This window comes from Haemorhous mexicanus, chromosome 1 (genome assembly GCF_027477595.1).
Source record: "Haemorhous mexicanus isolate bHaeMex1 chromosome 1, bHaeMex1.pri, whole genome shotgun sequence".
Taxonomy (NCBI): domain Eukaryota; kingdom Metazoa; phylum Chordata; class Aves; order Passeriformes; family Fringillidae; genus Haemorhous; species Haemorhous mexicanus.
The window spans coordinates 4609944-4632975 of NC_082341.1; the positions used below are offsets into that span (position 1 = coordinate 4609944).

The 23032-nt window shown below is 45.8% G+C and overlaps 1 protein-coding gene across 3 annotated transcripts in view; it reads right to left on the reverse strand.

The window, feature by feature from the left end:
- The window catches only part of PLCD1 (phospholipase C delta 1), a 54205-nt gene that overhangs the window by 21583 nt on the left and 9590 nt on the right, over positions 1–23032 (reverse strand). For all 3 annotated transcript variants that reach the window (XM_059838815.1, XM_059838820.1, XM_059838807.1), the window contains exons 2-4: positions 20416–20580; positions 8128–8356; positions 3227–3356 (exon numbers count right to left, since the gene is read on the reverse strand). In XM_059838815.1, coding sequence (XP_059694798.1) covers positions 3227–3356; positions 8128–8356; positions 20416–20580 — 524 coding nt within the window. The remainder of the gene's footprint in view (positions 1–3226; positions 3357–8127; positions 8357–20415; positions 20581–23032) is intronic.

Here is a 23032-nt window from a genome sequence, read left to right on the forward strand (position 1 = left end):
TTGCAAAGATGGCATCAAAAACAACTTAAAACCCCCACATGTACATGTTTAGGTATGAAAAAATCCACCTCTCCATGGAAATTTTCCATTCTCATCCAAAACCTGCCACGTAATAAAATCCCCACCAATTCCAAATCAGATGTAATCTTCTCACAAGGAACTGTAATTCAAATTCTCCATCTTCCTCTGGGGTTTGAACTTTTCCAGTAGATACTATCTGTGACAGAGCACCACAGCCAAAGACTTGACTGACCATGAAAGATGGGGAGCTTGAGATAGACATGTTAATGTCTCCATCAAGGACTAAGCTTTTCCAATAACAAGTTTTTCTAGTTTATTTTAAATACTCCCAGGTTCAATTTTTCATCAGAATAAACTTTTTTTTTTCCTGCGGCAAATCCCAAAATTAATTTTGTTGTTTGTTCCTAGCAGAATTCTTTAACTTGTCAAACCAGAGGAATTAAATTGCTTTCCATCTTTGATCCCCTGTGACAGAGCTATTTTCCTGGCTTTTATGATGAAAATGCCTGTCTTAGTTTAACCAGTAATCACAAGAATCTCAACCTAGCCCTGCCAGTGATCTCAGCAATGGCCACAGTGGCTTTGGAAGTGTCCCAAGATGATAAGGAGGGACTTTCATCCCCTGCAAATCTTTCACCATCTGTTTAAGGAGCACATATAAAACCAAAGAACATTATCATGAAGCCTAGCATTTCACAAACTGAAGTGACAGAAAAAAAGAGTTCAACTTGTCCTGACTTCAGAACCTGCTGGGTAGAAGCTACGTGGTCCTCTCAAGGATGGGACAACCTGTGACATGCTCAGTACTACAAACACCTCCAAAATAGGTTTGAGAGTTCCAGAAGTGCCTTTTCCTCACTGCCTTCCATGTCTATGATCCTGTTCTGTGGCTCTGGCAGATCCCTCAAGCTAAGCTGAGCATGATGCTTAGCAACTGCAAAGGAATATAAAGGAGGAAAGCAGCTGGTGGAGACAGCAGGGATGTTGTGAATTACAAATGTTCTTTTCTTTAAGACATGACAGGGAAAATGACAAGACATTCTCCTAGAAAACTGGCATTTTAAGCGGTGTGTGGAGAAGTTTATTCATTAGTTGCCATTAAAGGCTGTGATGAAAACAGGACAATAGCACTGGCACCAAAGCCAAACTCCAGGACACATCAGATGCTCAGTATAAAAGTGGGTTCCTTCTGCTTTGGCTACCAGAGGTTCAAATTAGAAAGAGAATCTCAACCCAAAATACTGTTTTACCTCCCATGCATGCATCACAAGCCATGAGTCCTGAATGACCCTTGGCCTGCCAGCAGAAACACCTTTCTGATGCATCAGAATGAATATTCAGGTTGAAATGAAGTGAGCAATGACAGAAGCTTTGCATCATTTCTGCTTGCATTGCAATAGGTTTTACTCCAGTGTCTCAAACTTGGATGTGGACACAGAGTCCCGTGAGGAAAGGCAAAAATAATGTGAGAACATGCCCTGCAGCCCCCACTGCAGCCCCTGATCACCCTTCCTTCCTGTGACTAAATGAAGAAAAACTCTCTGAGACAGAAAAGATCACCCTTTAATAGGCTGTAATACCCTAGTCCATCTAGACTGAGGCAGGATGCAAACTGAAAATGTAATTGCTTTAAGAGCAAGACAGACCCTTCCTGGAGGCAAATCAGCCCTCAGGAGATCTGAATTAACCTCCAAAGAGCCTCTCTTTCCAGTGGCTATACAGGAAACTTTAAAATTACTTGCTTAATGATGGTACTTCGACTAACTCCCTGCATTTCCATGGGTTGAATCAAGGTTTAGCAATTACCCCGAGTCTTTAAACAAAAATGATTAATTTCATCAAGTTTCCTCTCCTGGAGCTCCCTTGTAACTACTGGGACAGCAGAAGAGGTTCATTAAATAAGAGGAGACTGTGCCTCTAAATAAAAAAAAAAAGGTGATTTTTTTTCAGGTTGTTGATGTGTGAAGATGTGGGAGTGATTCATCTCCCATATGTGAGATGTATCCTTCAGGATGAGGAGATTCACACCCTGCTCCCTACTGGCTTCACCTGCACAGACTGCAAAGGAAGTGCTGGCAACTCCTTCCAGGGGAGACATGCAGCTCAACCAGTGGATTCCCAGCCTTATTTTCACTCTTCCAGGGCCTTCCTGGGAATAAAGGGATGGGAATCCACCAGCCAGAGCGGGCAGTACAACTGGGATATTTTGTGAGCTGAAATTCTTTAGGATCTGCTGATGACCTTCCCCCTGATTCCTGAGGAGTTGCCAGAGAGATGTCTAAAAAACAAAGACAAGGAAACTTGGACCTCCTTTGGGGGAAGGCTGCCTGCTCACATGGAGGAGCAGGAGAACTCCTGCCTGGTGCCCAAAACCACCCACGTGTTTACCACTGATCAGAAAAAAAACATTTCTGAAACTGCACACACATTAATTCCAATCCTGCTTCAGACAGGATGGAAGTTTGGAAATTATCCAGATGTTTTATCTCACCTCAGCAGGATGGATTCTCTAGAGAGAAACCCAAAGCTTAACAGCTGAGACATTTTCATCCCTTTCTTATCTTCTGACAGGCTCAGCCAGCAAGCTGAATCTTGAGAATTTAGAAGTGTACATCCCTGACCAGATTAAATGTACCTTGGGAGTATTAAATCAATCAGACTAGTCCAGGCTTGGGTGCAATGTTGTGTATCTATCATGAATCTGGAAAGGTTTTTTTCTTAATTTGCACTTCACTTCTTTTTTGCTTGTTTGTTTGTTTATACCTGTCACTTTGCCCCCCTCTCCTCTGAGAAGGTGAGAATCTGTGTTCACAATTGTAACCAAACAAAATTCAGCCAGACTTAGGCATTGGCATGCAGCTGTGGCAAACAAAACTCCTGAAACCCCTGGGACTTCAACTTTGTTTCCCTTTTTCTTGCACTATCCATGTTTCCATCTCATTTTCTGCTTCGTGGCAAAATTAAGCATCAATTATGAATAAAGATCTTAACACACCCTCATCAAAAGCATTGTGCTGGCCTAACTCAGTGGGAATCAATTATTCTGAGCCATAAATTAATGAGCACCAAAACCTGAGAGTCCTTCCTTGGTGCAAGAAAAGAAGCCAGGAGTTCACCTTAGGTGAGGTCTCCAACCCAAGCTGCAAGCTGTGGGACACCTTGACCTCAGCCAAGAGCAAACCCATTTTCTGCTTGCTACCATTACCTGGAAAATCTTCTTGGCATGGTAGTCATCCACTTCAATGTTCACTTCTTTCAGGAAGTCTTTGAGCTCTTTCAGGCTCATCTTGTTGTCTTTGTTTTTGTCAGCTTTCCGCAGGCAGGTGTGAATCCAGCTGCAGAGGGATGTAAGGAAATCTTTCCAGGTCACTGCCTAGCCTGAACACCTAAATACCTTCTGCTGCACATGGCAGGGGGGAAATCCTCTTCTAAAGGCCCTGAGCCACCTCTCCAGCTGCTGTAAATCAGCGTGGGCCCCCTGAGCAGCTGACACCACCTCACCTCCTGCTCCCACAGAGCACAGTGGTGCCTTGGCAGGAGGAAAATGTGCTGTGATACAACTGATGGTGACCTGGGAGAAGCTTTTCACCATCTGGCCAAGGCTGGAGCAGCTCTCTTTACCCTGTAGGAGTTTCTGGCCCTAGCCAGAAACAGTTTGATTTCTCTTTTATGACAGCAAGTACATTCTGCTCTAGACGGTTAAAGGGGATAAAGGAAAGAATGAACAGAGCTCCCAAGAGAAGCTTGGTAAACTCATTGTCAAGGATTTGCTCAATATTCAGTGTGTCATGGTGAACACTGAACTCCAGAGAAGTATCAATAATAATTTTTGAACTCACCTTCAGCATATTTTTAGGGATTTCTACCTATATCTCCTAAGAACTTTGTTGTGAATGGAATCAAACCAAATTTTGTGGGTCTTGCCTTCTTCCCCTGATGAAATGCACAGGGTCTGTTATTGTGCTGTAATGTGATAATATTTCACAAGAGCTTGGGTTTTAATCACTTTAGAATATCTATGGATCAGAAGCAACTGCTGTAAGAATCATCTTCTTAATGTGATATCAGATATTTTAAACTGAGACTTGCATTTTCTTTCAGTCTCTAAAATCATGTTAGACAGTTGAGACACACTGCAGTTTTAAACACCAAAACCCCCTGCTTTTTGCATCATGGAACTGTCTGTCTAATTTGCTTTACTGTCAAATAAGAAAGGTCATCCAGAAAAATATCTACTTTTCAACAGGAAAAAAAAATGATCAAAGTAATAATTTGATCTCCAATAATAACCTTCCATGCCTCACATAGGAAACAATGTTTCAAACTCATTCCAGAAAAACTTCCAAAAAAAAAAAAAAAAAAAAAAGCCAAATCTGAATGCTAATCAGAGTAAAGCTCAGAATCAGCAAAACCAGCTGAGGCATATAGTAACATTTAAACTGGGTCTTTCAAAATGACCCCAGAAAAGGGCATTAACAGCCTTAGGGGCTGTAAACATAACCCTGAAACAGTGCTTGCCAGAGCTACCCCTGCACTGGAGCATTTCCTAGTGATGGAGATATGTGTAAACTGTTAGTGAGTATTGTTTGTCTCATGGAAAGTTGAACTTTTTGACTTTAAAACTCTTGGCAGGTGCTAAGCAATGACCTCACCCCACATCCACCTCAGCCTGGTAATATTAATGTTCCCCTTCTTTAGACATGGAAACCAAAATAAAGAGAGGCTGCATTTCCCAAGAACACTCCAGAGCCCTGAACCAGGGTCTGGCTTGGACTGATTCTTCCCAGAAAACCCAGTTTGAGTCATGAAGCTCCCATGAGGAGAGGATGCTGTGCTGGGAGCATCCCACACCCACCCTGGGGTGCACAACACCCCCTCCACCAGCTCTGCTCCAGAGAGGGTCTGTCAGACTGTCACCAGACTGTCACCCTGGTGCCACCCACTCAGACCTGACCCTGCACCTCAGGTCCTCTTCCCAGCCTTCCCTAAAAACAACAGGCAGGAGGAACACCCAATTCTGGTGAGCCAGGAGGAAATCCAGTCTGCCACAGCCAGAGGTGAGCAGTAGGGGTGGATAGAAACTACTCTTTTGTGCATACAAACTACTGGCTTTGTACTGACCACTGCAAAAAACCACATTTTTTTAAGAGTCTGCATCATTTCCTCTGATAATGGGCACCCAAAGGTCATGCATGTACTCAAAGTCCTCTCTGGAAGGCAAAATGTGGGCAGCAAATGCATCTGCAAAAGAGTATGCCCAGGTCCTACCTGTTAATGGAGGATGCTTTGCTCTTAGATGCCTTCCCAGGAGGCTGAGAAATGCAGGAGGGAAATCAGAGAGCCCAGGAAAAGCCCAGGCACACACAGTGGGTCCTCCTGCTGCAAGGGCAAGCAGCAAAGAGAGAAAAAGGAGAGTGCAGACAACTGAGATCTCAGTAAATAGAAGCATTCTGGCCCCAAAATACCCAAGCTCCCCATCCATCTGCATCCCCTCAGCTTTGGGAGAGCTTAGAGGAGCTGGATGAACAAAACACTTCAAGTGGAAGTCCTCTCATCTGGTGCAAACACCATTTTTCAGTCCTGGCTGTGGGTCTTCCTTTCACCTTCTGCCCCTCTGGCCTGAGTGCACTGGGAGGCAGCTGCTCCCATTTCTGTGTGCATCCAGGGAGAGCCTGCCTCCTGCCTCTGGTTTTTAAAGGCTATGCCAGCTCCAGGGCCACCAGTTTTCTCTCAGTTTCAGTCATCCCTCTTTGGTTTCTGTCTGGCAGATATCCCATGAGTGTGCTCAGAACAGAAATGCTGCAGAACTTCTGGTAAGTGCTTTCAAACCAGAAGAAAAGCTCACACATAAACCCCAGAACCAAAGCAGACGGTGCCACCCTGCTCAAATGAAAAGTCCTCTGTATTTTCTGGCCTAAAGTCTTCCCTGCACACATACCTGCAATATTTGCTAAACTACCCATGCCAGCCTGCTGCAAGGTTGAATCTGAGGCTTATTAAAACAGAGCTCTGTGTATAAGAACATCAGACATGCTCATCAAGCATGTGGGAGTTTTATCTGTGTAGGAATATAGGACTGGAAAAATACATAAGACACTGATCCCAGTCCCTTCTAGCACAGGCAGCTCCACTGAATTCCCAACTGAATGAGCCCCATCTGAAACTAGCAGAGTTTTTGCTTTCAGTCCTTGTTTTCAAAAACTTGCACATTCCTTACTTGTTTTGCAAGGCTTTGGGAGGCTGAAAAAGATACCCTGCAAGGCAGCTCTCCAGTCATGGGGGACAGGCAGGGGACACAACACTTCTCATGGCCTGACTCTTCCCCTTCTGTGCTCACAGATGCTGAGAACACTCCTGAGGTTTAAGGAAGATCTGAGCAAGCCCACGCTGCCAAGCAAACCCAGTGAAGGCAGACTAAATTTAAAATCCCAGGCTTTAATTAAACATCATCAAATTTCAAATGAGAAATCATGCTGTTCTGTAATTCCAGGTTACGTTAAATGGCCTGAGACAAGCCCAGATTGGAAAGCAGCACTGCACAGTAATTATTCTTCCAGAAATATGGTTTGCCTACCCACCCTATTTAGCTTCAATTCTGCTTTCCAAAGACAGAAAGGCACTTTTCCATGCTGGAAATTTACAGCCTTCTTCCTTTGCAAATGTCATTGTTATTTTTCCCCCCTTAAAAAATCTTGTCTCTTCTTACAGGCAAGTTTTTCAGCAATATATTTAACTTGATATGCTCCAGGGACAACTTTCTGTAGCCCGGATTTTCCCCTACACACTGTGGGGTGGCTGAGGAGTGACCTTACAGACCAGAGCTTGAAAAACCATCAAAAAAAAAAAAAAAAGACACTCATAATGCAGGAGATAAACAGGACATCCCAAGCACATTAGAACTAATGGAGTCTGATTGCTTTAAGTGAACAGCACTGTGGCTGTGAAAAAGCTTCTCAGACTTCAGAGAATCCACAGAAGAGTAAAGCCTGATGAAAGCCCAGCATTTATGCACCATCTCCTTCTCCATCAGTGCATTATTACCCAGCAGAGAACCCACAGGGAGTGAAGACTTAACTGAGGGCAACATTCTGGTGCCTTCTCAGACTTGAGCTCCAGCTTTGTGAATTTTCCCAGTGGAGGATTTTGCATCTCCCCTCCTCTCTGATGTTTGGTGTCAAACAGGCCATGAAGCCCACCCAGCCTTCTCTCCCCAGGAGTGGTATCTGTTTTCCTCTCTGATAGCTGAATATCTACCTTTGGGAAGCTTAAAGGAACCAAATATTTTACCATTACTGTGGCTCTGTCAAATCAGGGTGAAATCAGCCAACAGCTTCAGATGTCATGGTCAGAGTTTCAGACACACAGGGACTGAAGAAAATCCATCCAAAACTGCACCCACAGATATCCTCTCTTTTTATACATGAGACCTCTGTTTGCAAAGCAACTTATTGAGTGAAATGCAGCCTCAGGGAGAATTCCCTGTGAATTCAGCAGAGCCAGGATTTCACCCAATAACCATCCTCTCTCCATTTCATAATGAATACACTCTCCTTTCCTGCTCTGTGCCTTTTCCTTTCTGCTCTCTGCATTGTCACTAGAGCAACTGCAGATTTTTTCAGGGCAAAACTTCCTCCCATGCTGAGGCTAATAAGGAGTAATTTCACTCAAGTCAGTGGAGCTACCCTGGAGTAAATTTGGCAGTGAGAAGAGGAGAATCAGTTCCCTCTCCTTGTATTACTGAGAAACATGGTAAACAGTGAAGGCTTTTCATGCCTTGCCAGAAATGCCTGTCCTGGAGTTTACTGCATTGCAAGTGAAACAGACCCCTGAAGAACACAAAAAAATAATGATTGTTTTATCTGGAGCTCCATGAAAGAGGGAATTCTTTGCTTAAGGAGCCACATTAAGCCTGACTCCACTCTTGCTGGTATCATTGTAAAACAGGGGGAAAAAGCACTGGAAACCAGGGAGCTTGCCTGGGTGCAAAATCAATGCAAGAGAAAACCCAGAATAGGGAAAAAAGGAGGTTAGTCTACTATCCCCACCCACATGGAAAGACAAGTGCATCTTTGTCCGTGATTAATCACTTTATAAGGCAAAGGATACTGTTGGAGTTTCTGTTTCTGGTTCATGGAGTTGCTGTGGGCTATGATTTTCCCAAGGCCAGCAATCCAGTGGTTGGCATCATCCTCTGAGCTCGCAATGAGGTCCAGGTTTTTCCTCTGGTCTTTGAAGATGATGGAAAAGCAGCGATACTCTGGGACATCCTTGGCGTATTTTTCCATCCCTTCTGTTTTATGGCCTGACCTCACATCCCGGATATCTTCAATGGAGACTGTGGAAAGAAAGCAGAGCCTGCTGTCAGCAGGGGTTCACTCAGCCTTATCTCTACATGGTGAGGGTTATTAAAAATTAGTCCTTTTCCTGAAGCCTCTAGAGGGTTCCCTTCCCTTTCCCCCCTTCCCCAAGCTTTGGTACGAAAGAAAACTCAACTCAAAAGGGCTAGAAAGAGCAAGAAATACTAAAAAGAAAACCTTTTTCTTCATGTTCTTTATTTAATAAAGAAACAGAATATGCCATAGGTGCTATGCTGTGATGTCCTCTTTATGAGACACAAATCAAAGCCAAGAGTTTGGTTCCAAGTCCTTGGAGCAGCCCTGACTTGAGCATCTCTGGACTCATTGAAGGGATGAGAATGGGGACAGTGGAGCTGTGCCTCCCTGTGAACATCACCCCACAGGAAAATCCTAAAAGCACTGAATGGTTTGGGTTGGAAGGGACCTTAAAGAACATCCAGTTCCAAATCCCTGAGATGGACAGGGATGCCTTCCACTAGATCAGGTTGCTCCAAGCCCCATCCAGCTGGCCCTGAACAACTCCAGGGATGAGAAGTCCACAGACTCTCATGCAAAATAAGAGGTGACTTCAGTAAGAGGAGGGTAAGGAACAAAACTGCCCTTCTTCAGGTTGCAAAAACAGTGAGAAGGTAAAATATAAGATCCATCTGTTCCTCTCAGTCACGGTACTGCAAATTAAGGAGGCAAAGACCAAAGCTTCAGAGCAGTCTGGTGTCAACCATACTCCATCCTAACCCCTGTCAATGGTAGAATTTATCCTCCTTGCTGGAAGAAATCAAAACACTGTTTCAAAGATCATCCTTCCCCACTTCCATCTCTGCTCTTCAGCTGGTATAAATGAGCCCTGAAGTTGCTCCAAGTTTGCAAAATGCACACACAAGGCATTCCAGAAGGAGCAGTGCATGAAGAGACTTTTATTAAACAAATACAAGTAACAGAGACAGCCCTAAAATGCTCTTGAGAGCCATCAGTGCCCTCAAACTGGGCTGAAATCAGGTGAGCTCCCAGCAGCACCCACAGCCTCTTTTTGACTTTCCTGGGTCACTTCATACATCTACACAACACTGGCACAGGTTGCCCTGAGCTGTGGATTCTCCATCCCTGGAAGTGTTCAAGGCCCTGTTGGATGGGGCTTGGAGCAGCCTGGTCTGGAGCCTTGCTAAAAAACAGTGCATGAGTATGAAATACCTCCAAAGTTTAGCTGAATGGGAGAAACTTGCCTTTAAACATCCATTTCACCATTAAAATGCCCAGTTCATTCAAAGTCAACACTGCAGAAAGACCCAACTCAGCCTCCACCTGCACATTTTTGGCATGGCTGCCTTATCCAAAATTCATCAGATGCTCATTAGAGGTTTGAAAACTTTCCTTGTTTTCCCAGAGCAATCATAATAATGCTCAGCTGCTGGGGAAAAAAAAAAAAACCTGCAAAAAACCATCTAAAATTTCAGTCCTCAAAAATCAGTGACTTTCCAAAAGCAACACTTCACATTTGCTTCAAGTTCTCATCAGATGCTGGGGTGGTCAAACACCTTCCACAGCACTTTGCTGGTTTGGTTCCTATACAAGAACACACCAGGAGCTCCCTGGAGCTGGCAAAGCTCTTCCCTGACAATGATGAGCTGTTATCTCTGTGTGGTCTTTGGTTATCACTTCATAAAGGCCAACAGCTGATCAGCTGAGAGGAGGGGAGGAAAAGGTTGGGTTGGGATGGGCTGCTGTGGAATTAAGTTATCTGGCCAATTTACCTCTGAGTGAAAGTTTATGGGTTTGAGAACTAAAACCAGCTTAAAAAGAAAAAAGGCTGCAATTCCCTCACAGCTGGGCCTTCCTGGTGATCATGCCCTTTAACCAGGACATTAATCAAATTAAAATGGTTGTGCCTAAGGTGGAACTTCACCTTTAACGTAAAGCATCTTATTATGTTTGGCCAGATACAGTTCAATCAAGAAGTCTAAAGTTTATTTAGGTTTCTTTTATAGCCAGTGGGAAATAAAGCAGCTTTTGGAACACAGCTGTTCTGTCCTATTCAAACAAAAATTTCAGGGTAAGATAAGTTATACCCTTAATCCATGGATACAGTGGACCCTTGACAAGAAAGGAAGTGCAAGCTGGGCATCTCATATGCAGACTGTCCTCAAGTGTGGGATTCTCCTCCTCTCCAGATCTCTTCTGCTTATGGCAGTGAAGTGGAAGGATCATCCTGTTATTCCTCTTCACCTGCCAGCTGCTCACCACTGCTTGGCTCACAAGAGTTATTGTCCTGCAGAATGGCTCCTTAGTCTGCTTGTGCAATCAGTCCCTAAACTTCGGGTTGGCAACGGCCTCCTGTTTCCAAGACCAGAAAATCTGATGTTAAATATTGGAAATTTAGAATGGATTCTTTGGAAACCATTACGTGGCTGCATGAATCCACTGGAAAACAGAGCTGTGTGGGAGGAAAAAAAGATTGAAAACCTGTGTCTGGAAGGGCTGCCTTGATCTTTTCAGAAGATGATGGAGATAAAAGAGCTCCTCAGTACAGAAAGAGTACAAGGAAGGCTGAGGAGCACGACTGGTGTCTATTGTAGTCACACAAGAGAGAAGGAGAGAAACTATCACCACAGGAACTGTTAAAAAGCAGGGTAAGGAAGGACACTTTTTATAGCTTTCCATAGCTTGTTTGTTTGTACTGTTTTCATCTATCAATAAAAAAGTTGAAGCCAAAGGACTCAGCCCAAGCCATCTGCTAAAGTTATCTCTTTTCTGGAAAATCTTAACCCAGCATGAGTACTTTATCAGCTGCTCCCAGGCAGCAACTGTACTCTATTAGGAGTCCCAAACTTTGTGCTCAGCTGAGCTATCTGCAAGGAGAAATCAAAAATAACCGGGGCACAGAGATGTTTCACAGCAGAGGAACACTCCCAGCAAACAGCCATCAATCACAGCTCCCTGCAGCCTCCCTGCTCCTTCCCCATCACGCCACAGCGGGGAGATAACCACAAGCAGAAGAGAATCTGGAAAGTTTGCATCTACTTCTGAGTGTTTGCGTCTGCTGAAGAGGTGGTTTGTAGAGAGCCCAAAACATGACGCACAGCACAAGGAAGCCTGTGTTCCTCCTGACCTCCAGACACCAACTCACACAGGTTACATCCTGGTCAGCCTTCCTGGCTGCTCTGCATGCTGCTCAGACAGCCAAAGGCTCCCCACTGACACGGACATACAGCAGCCTTCCCTGGAGCCAGTGGAATTCCTCCAGTCTGAACTACTCTCAGGGAGATGTTGAGAACTTTCTTTCTAGCCCTCTTTTCAGTTTTCATCACTGGCTCCTGCTCTTGTGCTTCTCCCTTGCTGATTTTCAGCCCAGCACCCGTTTCCTCTTTTACTCCTGGCATCAGCAGGCAGGGATGACTCAGGCCCTCAGGATTTTTTTGACAGCCCATGGTATTTCCAAGCAACTAACATGTAAATTTTGGATATCTCTCTTGATTTGGATTTCTCTCTTCATGGCTTTCAAGGAGCTTGGTATTACATTTGCAAACTCATCTCTTCCTGCAGAAGGAACACCTCTTAAAGGAAATCAGCTGGATGATCTTTAAGGCCCCTTCCAACCCAAGCAATTCTATAATTCTGGTGTAGAAGAGCCAGAAGGATGAGCCTGACAACATTCCTAATGATGAAAGCACTTGTCAGAGAGGAGCCCTGGCCTCTCCACATCTTCTCTCATCACTGCTCCACAACTGAAATGTCCAGACCGTGCTGGGAGCATGAGCAGTAAACTCTTTGCTGATCCTAAGGAATAGAGGGAAAGGAGGAACAAAGGCAGACAACAATCCCTTTGTTTTCCTCCTGCTTGATAGGCAGCCCTTTGAGATGAGACATTTTGTCAAGAGTATTTGTCAGGAGACAAAGTACGGAACTGAACCTGCACCTCCTGCAAGCTACCGAGCACGTGAAGGACAAGGACTGGAAGGTGCTTCTCCTTTCTTGTGCCTTTGCTGATGGAGTGGGAGAGGAGGCTCACTCTATGGGCACTGCCAAAACAGCCTCCCTTGAGTTAGTCCAAAAAGAATTCCTCAGATCCCTTCCTTATCCCACCCCTGTCGGTAACAGGTGATCTGTGCCATGTGGCACTCAGTCACACTGAGTTACTCCATCCCACTCTAACTGGCTCAGTAAGTCACTTCTGTTTACTGTCAAGAAATGCAGATGAGAAACATGCTCAGCTGTACAGAGCCTGCACACCATCCTGCATGCCTGCAGAGAGGCCAGACCCTCACCAGCTGCACCTCACCTCAGCTTCTTGTGAGGAGCAGATGAAAGTTGCCACCTGACCCCAGGACCTTCCTGCAGAGACACTCCATGGATTTCACAACACACTGAGTGTGCCCCGTGTGCTGCTCCTCACTCTGCCTTCACCCCAGGAAGAGCCTCCTGGATTTTCTGCTGCTCAGATGACTCTGAGATAGGTACAAGCTTCTTTTTCCCAGCCCGGCAGTCAAAGAAGGAGTTAGGACTTTTCTGTTCTCGTTCTCAATGTTGTTTATTGTATCTAATTTATAAAATTTTTTCTCTGACTTGCCGAGGTCTGTCCAGCAGGTCGGGTTGAGGCACACTGCCTGTCCTTGGGGCAGTGTTATCTTTTCATACTAAAAACTACATGTACAATATTTACAATAACTTCCCAATACCTATCACCTATGTTAGACAGTGAGTTTCTACTCTAAACCAATCTAAAAGTGCCAACATCACAGCAGAAGATGGAGGCTAGGAAGAAGGAGAAAGACTGGACACACCCAAATTCCTCCATCTTGGGACCCCGAGACCCCATTCTAAAAACCTCAAAAATCTATTTTTTCACCCCGTGACAAATTCACTATCATTCTACTTAAACTCTGTTGACTTATAATTCTTCATATAAAGGTTGGTAATTGTTTTTTCCAAGGGCTAAATCAAAGGCACAGGGGGTCTTGGGCCCTGTGCCAAGGTCTCCGAGCCCCATGACAAGGTCTCAGGTCCTCCAGGGCAGCCAGAGGAATTTCCTGGGTTCCAACAAGAGCCATTCAGCTGATTTTAGTTTCACCAGGAGTGGCTGATGCTAATGGCCACACACAGCTGGGATCAGGGCCTGCAGCTGGGATCAGGACCTTTGTAACCAGCAGGAGCTGTAGCACTGTCAGCCCCCTGGGCTGGGAATACCAAAGGCTATCCATCACCCTCATCCCTGAGGGATACTTTAACGCAATGGCTCAGGGTGGGTTCAGCATGAGCCCTGCTGTGTGCCCTCCCAGCCCTGCCTGCGTTGCTCTTTCATCTCCCTGTGTGTGAATTATGGCAGGTCCCAGCTGCTGATTCCTCATCCATTCCCTTCTCCCCCTCCACAGACATGCTCAGCAGGTTGTTCTGACTCGAGATCTGCTGCACAGCAGTCTGCCCTCACTGCTGGCGTGTGTTCACCAGCTGACAACCAGTGATGCAATGCACATGCAATTTTACATGTTGTTTGGAAATACCCTTTCATATAAGGTCTTTACCCAGCCTTTCAGTCCACCCATCATGACTTGGGACACTGAAACAAAGAGAGTGATCTCTATTTACATTCCTTCCACACAACCAGGGCCCTGCAAACTATTTTGGCGACCGGTTCCTACTTGCCCTGCCATCACAGCACTGCTAAATTTGGATCTGAGGCTCTCCACACTTCTGCCTTTGCATTTAACATATGCTGCAGAGAATAAGGTCAATATTTGTCAGCCTGTGACGAAAACTGTCCCAGCGACGCCCGCGGCAGCCTGATTGAAAACTCAATCGAAGAAACAGCAGCTCTGCATCTGAAATGCTGTGGCTGATGGCTTGAGTGATTTTGATAAAACTGATGAGACCCACAGACAGACAGTTTTGTTTTCACAGCTGACGGCCGCCTTGCATAATGCATTGGCATCAGCAAATATTTTTCCAGGGATAAAGAGACGTCTGACCACGAAAGGAATGATTCCTCAAGATACTGCAGAAGGAAGCTGTTGGTGCAGCCAGCTACCTGCTGTGTGCACACAGGTTGCTGAGAGTTTCTGTTGACTTTAGACCCTTATCAGGAACAATTTCAAGCTTTTGCTTCGTGACTCCAGCAAACACAAAGCAATATTACATCCTTCCTGTTCTTCTGCGAGTTCAGGACATTAATTCAATGGAGACAATAATTTATTCTTCTTCAAAAGTGGTATGATATGTTCACTGCATGGTATTTTAAGAATATTCATAAATTTCCCAGCAAGCCAAAAGCAAAGGAAGAAGTTTTCTGCTGAACACTGGTATGAGGCTATAAACATAAACCTTTTGTACTATGTTTAAACCAAGCAAAAAATATCCTATAACTGTGCCAGAAACCAGAGGAACAGAAACAAATGCCGTGCACTTTTAATAGGGAGACTAACTAATCATCAGATCAAAAGATTTCTTTCATACTTTAAGTAATAACACAGTCATCACTTGCAACACTCAGCAGTCCAACCAAGTCTAGCTCACCTCCCAAAACCAATTATTTTAATCAAAAAACAGAAGAAGAAAAAATCCAACAATAGAAGCTCTTACGTAAAGCTTTTGGCCAGAAAGGGAAACATTTCAGCTGCAGCTCCTGACGTTCTCTCTTGACTTCACTGCTCGTGACTCAACGACACAGCCCCAGTGAATCATCCCTGCTTCAGTGTGTGAAGCTTTTCAGGGCTGTCATGGAAAACATCACCTCCCTGAGCCTCCAGGAGAGACACAGCACAGGAGGTACCAAAGCATCACCTCTGGGGCCCCACTGTAGCACCCCTAAACTTAGCAGACTCGTTCAGCCTTTTCCTTCTGCCTTTGAACACTCTGTTTCTCCACCAACTGCTCAAAAGGATGATTCACTGGAAAGTTTTCAACCATTCCCACAAATCCCCAAGTTGAGAGAGTTTTTAAAGGGATTGAGTCTGGCTTAAGAGAGCTCACACTAGGGATTACAGCTGGTTTAAGAAAATACTTTCAAAAATCAATTTCACTGAAAGTAGCAAATGCCTTTTTGCTCTTTTTTTTTTTTTTTCCCACCTACATGAGATCTGGTATTTGACCACAGCTAAATTAGACAGTGCTAGTGACAGGTTTCTGCTCTGCCTTTGGCTCTCCTCTCTCACACCACAGTGATGCTCAGCAGTGAACTGCCTCAGAATGAACTGTTTTCCAGCTCCCTCACTTCAGTCTTTTCTTTGCCCCCAAAACTGTTAATCCAGCCACTTTAACTCTGTTTCTGGAGACCAGGGAAAAAGCACTGTGAAAGCCTCATGGGCCAAAGAAGCATCCACCCTCCCATGGCCCTACATATCACTTGGGATAACGAGAGCAGCAGTGTGTTTGTGGATCTGGTTGTAGCTGAGTCACAGGAAGGAGCAACCTGTGGTGCAAAATGGATTTTTAAAGATGCTTTTGAGCAGCCTTTGGTGCCCAGCACTCCTGTGTTTCTGCTGGAGGCAACCAGAGAGTACACACAGGGCAGAACATGCTTGCTGGAAAACTGGCTTAAGATGCTTCAAGGGCTTTTGGGGGAAAAAAAAAAATTGCCCTGGGGCCTAAATGGAACATCCTGAAAAATAAGGAATTATTGACAATAAGGAAAAAATTGATTATTCTACCAGATTAGAAACCATTTTGGAAGGACAGCTTATCCCCAAAGCCCTGTTTGGGGGATGCAGCTATGAAGACAGCATCTAATTTAAATTCCCAGAGGTTTAAAATAAAGACAACAGAGGAAGGTACTGCTTATACCCCATGTATCTGATCCAGGCAACATCTGTTCCTGCCACAACCCTGATAAGTGAGGTTTTTTGAACTTCAAACATCTGAGACTCTCCTGTCCAACCTTGGCAGTCCCCAGTTTTATCTACTGGACTCCATCACACAATGGCTTACAAGAAGCTTTTCCACGTGGTCACTGGAATAACAACAGGAATAACAAGAAATTATCCAAACAAAAACCCCATAACCCTTAGATTATCCAGACTTCCCTCCTCTGAGGTGCATCCACTGCTGTCAGCAATGCTGCAGATAAGATTGGACCTGCTGCTAAACCTCCCAGTTTCCATTCTGCTCATCCTTTTTTCCATCCTGTAAAGGGAGTTTATCTGCAGCTTTAGAAAGGCTTTGTCCTGGAGAGCAAAGTCAGTGTTTGTTAGCAAGGAAGGGTGACCCTCTGCAGAGACTCACCCTGATTTTGGGTCTCAAATCATGACCCTGCACTCTTCCTCTGCTGTGACAGCCTTCACCCTGGACCAAGTGAGAAGGCAGATGGGGTGACAGAGCCTGCCAGAGGCCACAATGTGAGCCAGGGGTAATCCACTCAGCACCTGGACCCAGAGCAGCCTGGTGAAGTCAAAAGCTCCAGAATGAAACTCAAACACTGCAATCTCTCTGAAAGCTCATGAATGGAAGGTCTCAGAGGACCAATAAACGAGAAAGGCAAGGAGAAACATGACCAGAAGGTTGAGGGAAGTGATTTTGTCCCTCTCCTCTGCTCTCATGATACAACACCTGCAGTACTGCAGCTCCAGGGCCTCCAAGGATGTGAATCTGCTGGAGGAAGCTCAGAGGACACCACCAAGCTGCTCCAAGGGCTGGAGGCCTCTGCTCTGGGGACAGGCTGAGAGAGCTGGGGGTGTTCAACCTGAAGAGAAGCTCCAGGGAGACATCAGAGCTCCTTCCAGTACCTACAGGGGCTTCAAGAGATCTGGGGAAGGACTTGTGTCAAAGGGCCTGGAGTGATGGGACAAAGGGGAATGGCTTCACACTGCCAGAAGGCAGGCTTAGATTAGCCACAAAGCAGTGATTCCTTACAGTGAGGGTGGTGAGGCCCTGGCACAGGCTGCCCACAGAAGCCATGGCTGCCCCACCACTGGAAATGGTGAAGTCCCTTCCAACCCAAACCATTCTATGATTTTATGGAAATGGACCTCTTTGATGTTATGGCTTAGGACATGGCAGGAGTCAGTACTCATCTCTCTCATTGACTTCCAGGCTTAGATGTGTCCAGAGCACCTACAGGTGTCCCTCCAACCCTGCCAAGAGCTTGGCACCACAAGTGCGGGCACAGGCTCACATCCTCCCAGGAGCACGTGGGACACAGCCTGTCCAGCTCCCACAGCCAGATGGGTGCAAAGCCAAAGCCAGTCTGGCCAGAGCCTGGCCTAGCCTGCCTTCCCAGGGCTGCAAGGACAAGCTCTGCCTCTACTGACTTGTCTGCATTGCTGTCATCCTGATGACAAAAAAAAATAAAAGAAATCTTTCCCTGAGAAAGGTGTGCCTGCATGGGGTGTCAAGGAGCAGGCATGTGCTGTGAGCCATCAGGTGACATTACTCCATCCCCACGTGCCTCTGAGGACACCCCAGGGCACAGCAGGTTCTCCTGCCCACCGTGGCACTGCCTGTCTCCAGCAGTGTGGCAATGCTGGCTGTGCCCAGCTACCAAAGTGTATCAGGAGTGCTGTAAATCCATACCCACGCAGCCACAGGCCCAGCCTGTGCTCAGAGCCCAGCTCAAAGGATTTATCTCACTCTTCTTCATAAAACAGTCCCAGTTGCAACCCTCCTCCACAGCCTTGGATCCACCAGGGCTTCTCCAGGCAAACATCAGGGTACCTGGAGCCACAGCACAAGGATCCTTCCCATTCACGTCCAAGGACTGGGTGGGGTCAGGACTGTTGCTGTAGGGGCTCTCAGACCCCATAATTTGGAAGCTGCTGGCTCAGAGCACAGGAAAGGGAGCTCTGAAAGTCATTCTTCTCAACTCACACCTTTATTTCATTTAGAGTGAGATATATTAGCAAGATAAATTATATAGAGAAATACAGATATTATGTGGGAAAGGACTTTGGTTTTATATGGGACAGAGCTCAGCAGAGCAGGGAGCAAACATTCACTGAGGACTTTCTGTTTGTTCTGTTATGATGGGTTATTGCCCTGGGAGACCTGAAGAGCCCAGCTGAGCTCAGGACCCCACCAGGCTGGGCACCAAACACCCAGGAGGGGACAGCTTCCAACCCAAAGCCTCAGGGCAGGTCTCACTGCAGCCTCCCCCTTTTATAAAAAAGGAGCCACAGGGACTTTTTACAAGGGCAGATAATGATGGACAAGGGGGAACAGTTTTAAACAAAAAAGGAGAGATTATCATGAGATGTTAGAATGCAATTCTTTACTCAGAGTGTGACAAGACACTGGCACAGGTTACTCAAGGAAGCTGTGGATGCCCCATTCCTGGAAGTGTCCAAGGCCAGGCTGGATGGAGCTTGGAGCAAGGTGGTCCAGGTGTCCTTGCTCATGGCAGGGAGTTGGAACTCCCTGATCCATGATCTTTAATGTCCCTTTCAGCCCAAACCCTTGTGATTCTATGTTTCAAAGCCTTTTACAGTTAGTTAGAGGGAAGAGAAAGAGAATGTGTGGAGAAGAATGCACAAAGAGATTAATGAGGTGCCCAAGGTCATGTGAGAAAACTCTGGTCATCAGGGTTACAAACCAAACATATTTTACCCTGTTACTTTACTCCTCCTACTGGAAATCTTATCACTGCTTCTGGGAGGAAGGGAGGCACTTTGAAAGACCCACCCTTCATTTAGTTAATTGGGATCATTACCAAAAAAACCTGTGTAATTAACACATTTCATCATGCCATAAAACATCTTCCTTGTTACTAATTTATCTCCTGGATTTACAACACCACAATGATTAGTGAAATAAGAGAGGAAAAAAGTCAGAAAATATGAAGAAATGTGTCAGAAAAATATGGAATGAGAAGAAAAAAAAGATATAAACAGACACACCCTGCCTGATTCCATTTTGACTGCACAATTGGGTTCAATGGGGTCCCAACGACGGTGCCAAGCTGGGTGCTGCTGGAACAGAATGGTTTTTCCTGTGCCATATAATGGTGATTGTAGTATCTGGACTCTTTACAGCAGGGCAGATCCTGGGTTTCCAAGATAAGGATGAGAATAGGCTGTCCTTCCCAGAGACATCTCCTGTCAGCCCTTGGATTTCCACATCCCTGCAGTTCCCTTGTGAAGCTGAAATGCCAGTTTTCCCTGGGGCTGCAGGCAGGAAAGGAGCAGCAGCCACACACCACACCACAAGTGCTCACACCGCGTCTCACACCGAGAATTAGGGGTCAGACACCTGAGTGACCTGAACAATTTGGGGAGGAAATGAGCCAGGCAGGGCTGCTGAGACCAGCACAGCCCACCCCACGGCCACCTGAGGCAGCAGCTCCTGAGCTCGGGCAATGTGGCCATTCCTGACACGGCAGATTCCTCCTGGCTGTCCCAGAGGTGACAGCATCACTCAGTGTGAGTGTCACAGGAGGAATGAAGGACCTTCTCCCATTGCTCCTGTGGCAGTTCCAGTTGTTGGTTTCTCTGGGTCTGGACTGAAGGCACTTGAGACAGCAGTTTCATGTTCACACTCAGGTGTTTATTATTTCTTATCAGTAAAACACTCTCACAACCATGAGTTTGGCAGCTTTTCATTAGAAGGCACAAAATGGCCAACAATCTCTTGTTCCAAGGTCTTTTAAGACTAAACTATCCAATTAGGAGCTGACACCTGGATTATTTTCCCTTTTAACCCAATAACTGATCCCACAGAGCCCCCAGTGCAGACTTTTCTGCCCAATTACAAAATGCCACCCAAACCCATGGAGAAGAGGGAAGAAGCAGCATGAAGAAGAAACCCAGGGTGACACCCTGTGCCCTCCATCTTGCTTCCATCCACAACATCCTAAAAATCCCTAAATTTCTCACCAAGTGACACACCTACACTGCTCTCTATAATCTATTTCACACTTTTGTGGGTTCCAGTCTATCTTGAAGTCTGGGAAACTTTCTCCATGAATGAGGGTCAAAGTCAGTGCTGCCCTGGGGGTCAGGGCACCCCAGAGCAGACAGAAATATTCCCAGTGCCCTGGGTTTCCACATGCTCCAAACCCTCCCTCCACACCACATCATGGTCCTGGTTCACCCCAGGCACCTCTGAGAAAGCAAACTTTACTCACAGATCTGTGACTCTGGGGATCTCAGCACCTTCTTTGACTCCTGCCATATGGTTTTGCAGTCCTCCTGGAGCTTATAGAACCGCTCCTTTCTCCAGGAGCTTGACTTCACTTTTAGCAGCTGGCTGCCTTTCAGGAGGAACTTCAGGTCCTTGTCATCTTTGAGGCCTGTGGAGAAACAGAAGTGGTAATGTTTTAAGAGACAGCTCAAGAAATGATGCTCAAAGAGTTTTCCCTTCCACAGGGGCAGCCAGGTCTGGGGAGCAGAGCAGAGAGACCCAGAAATGATCACAAAAGAGGCTGAAGCCTTGTGTGCTTCTCAGATTGAGTCTGAATACTTTGTGTTGTAATTCTCAGGGGTTTTCCAAAGGTAAAATACTTCCAGCAAATACTGTTAGGGTGCAAAAAAAACTACAACAAAACCAACAACAGAGACGTAAAAGCAGAGAAAGGAAAATTACATAACTTGTAACTGGAATGCTGTCAGGAACTTTCAAGTGATTTCAATTCTCTTCTGCAACAAAATTTCCTTTGCGGAAACAGGAATACACAAAGATATCTCTCATCATCCTCTGGCAAGCAGTGCCTTCCTATCCATGTGGGAATTCTGCAGATCAGATGAAGCTTAGGAGAAAGAAGTTTGGTGACAGGCAGCAACTAGAGTAAGGAGCAGCCAGGATCTCCTCATTGCTCAACCATCCAAAGGGTCTTTGTCTTTCTTACACTATGAGGCCAATGAAATGTCAAGTAATAACAACCAAACCTTCTGGTTGTGGGAACTTCAGATTTCACAACTTAACCTAGATTCAGGAAGGCACTTGAGACATCTAGAGAGGAAATAGACACCTACTGAGACTCTGAAAACAGATTTGGCATTCTACACAGTTTTGAGTGTCTCAGCAGTGCATAACTTCCACATACCTAAATACCTTAGAGAATCTGTTCCTCAAACCAACCATTAATTACAGATCTGAAGCATGCAGACTGAGAAGGGAGAGAGCATGAAACACAAGAAACACATCCTGGGCTTTCTGTAATAGGCACCTTGCAGCTCTGTGGCACTGCATGAAAAGCTGGTTCAGAGCTGGTGAAGCAGCATTTAACTCTGCAGAGCTGACCATGCACATCCCAACCCAGAAGAAACCTTTCTCACCTTACCTCAACAGTGCAGGGAGCCACTTGGCCACCTGCAGCCACTTGGCCACCTGACTCTCAATTCCAGGGACATCCCTCAGTTTTATACAAACATAATGTGGAGTCTCACAAATAACATTTTTTCAATGCAGTGTCCTCAGTGACAATGGGTTGGTTCTTCTCTGGGGGACACAGCTGCTTTGGACCACTGGCTTTTAAACAAGGCAAGACAAGAAACTACCAGGCATCACTTCAGGCCTGCCTGGAAAACAAAACCCTGAGATCCAAGTGGCCAAATTCCCAGTCTCCTGACATTGCATTCAGGAAACTGAAGTGCCAGGTGCTGCAAAGCACCAGTGTGGGTCATGGTGGCAGCAGCAAAAAGCAGCACTGTGAGTTTGTAACTGGGATACACTGGCCTAAAGAGAGCATTTTAGGCTGCCAAAGCTTGAGATTTACATCAGAGATAAATATCAGGGGTGTCCAGTGTCCACTCTGTGAGCAGCTCACATCATTTATTGGTTTTGCAGAGCTCAAAGAGCATGCCCAGAGCTAAGCCAGGCTGAAACATCTAGACTTGAAAACATCAGAGTAGAAGCTTGAGATCCTGCAAAGGTGGCTTTGGTCTCTCACTTTTCTCAAAGTTAAAGCTGGTATCTCATTAATTGTTTTCCCTGCTGCAGCCCTGCTTGCATCCCCAGCTCGTGAGTGGAAGGGAGATTCCTACGAGGGGAACTGGAATGCTTCCCCCACAGAAAACCTCAGAAAAAAAAATCACAGAGAGAAGAAAAAAATCTGTCTCCTGCAAAGCACAGAAGGGTGACAAGGTGAGGACAATTATGGGACCTGGGACAGCATTCCCAGGGGTTGATGAGAGGCCAATCATCTGGAGGAAGGACAGACACCACAACAGCTTCTTTGTCTCCTGATCTGGCTTAGAGCCCTGCTCCAAGGCAAAGGTCCTCCAAGTGCACAGACTACAGCCTCACTAACATCCCTGGGGCTCCCCTCAAGGTTCCTGGAGAGGAAACCAACAAGGTTCCTGGAGAGGAAACCAACTTCTCCCTTCTCCCTATTCACCCACATTTCTATCCTGGCTCCCAGCTCAATTTCTTCTTTTTCTTCAGATCCCAACCACTCTCAAGGAGGAGGACAAGTCATCCTGGGGTGGCATGACAAGGAGAGCAGGAAACCCATCAAATCCTTTGGATGCTGATGTTTGTAAGTGTGGAATGAGAAATCCATTTAAGCAGGGCATGCTTTGTTCCACAGACCCTGTGTGCAGCATCTGTAACGTGTCCTGCTACCAGGACACACCCATTTACACCAATGTAATAAAGACAAATCTGGATGGGCACAGGTGGTGGCCAAGGGCAGATTCCTCTCCTCCAGGCTTGAACCACAGAGTTCAGACACAAGCTGGAGCTCAGAACCTTTCATCCTGTTCAGCAGCACAGCCCAGTCAGTGTAATAGCGCGGACAAAAC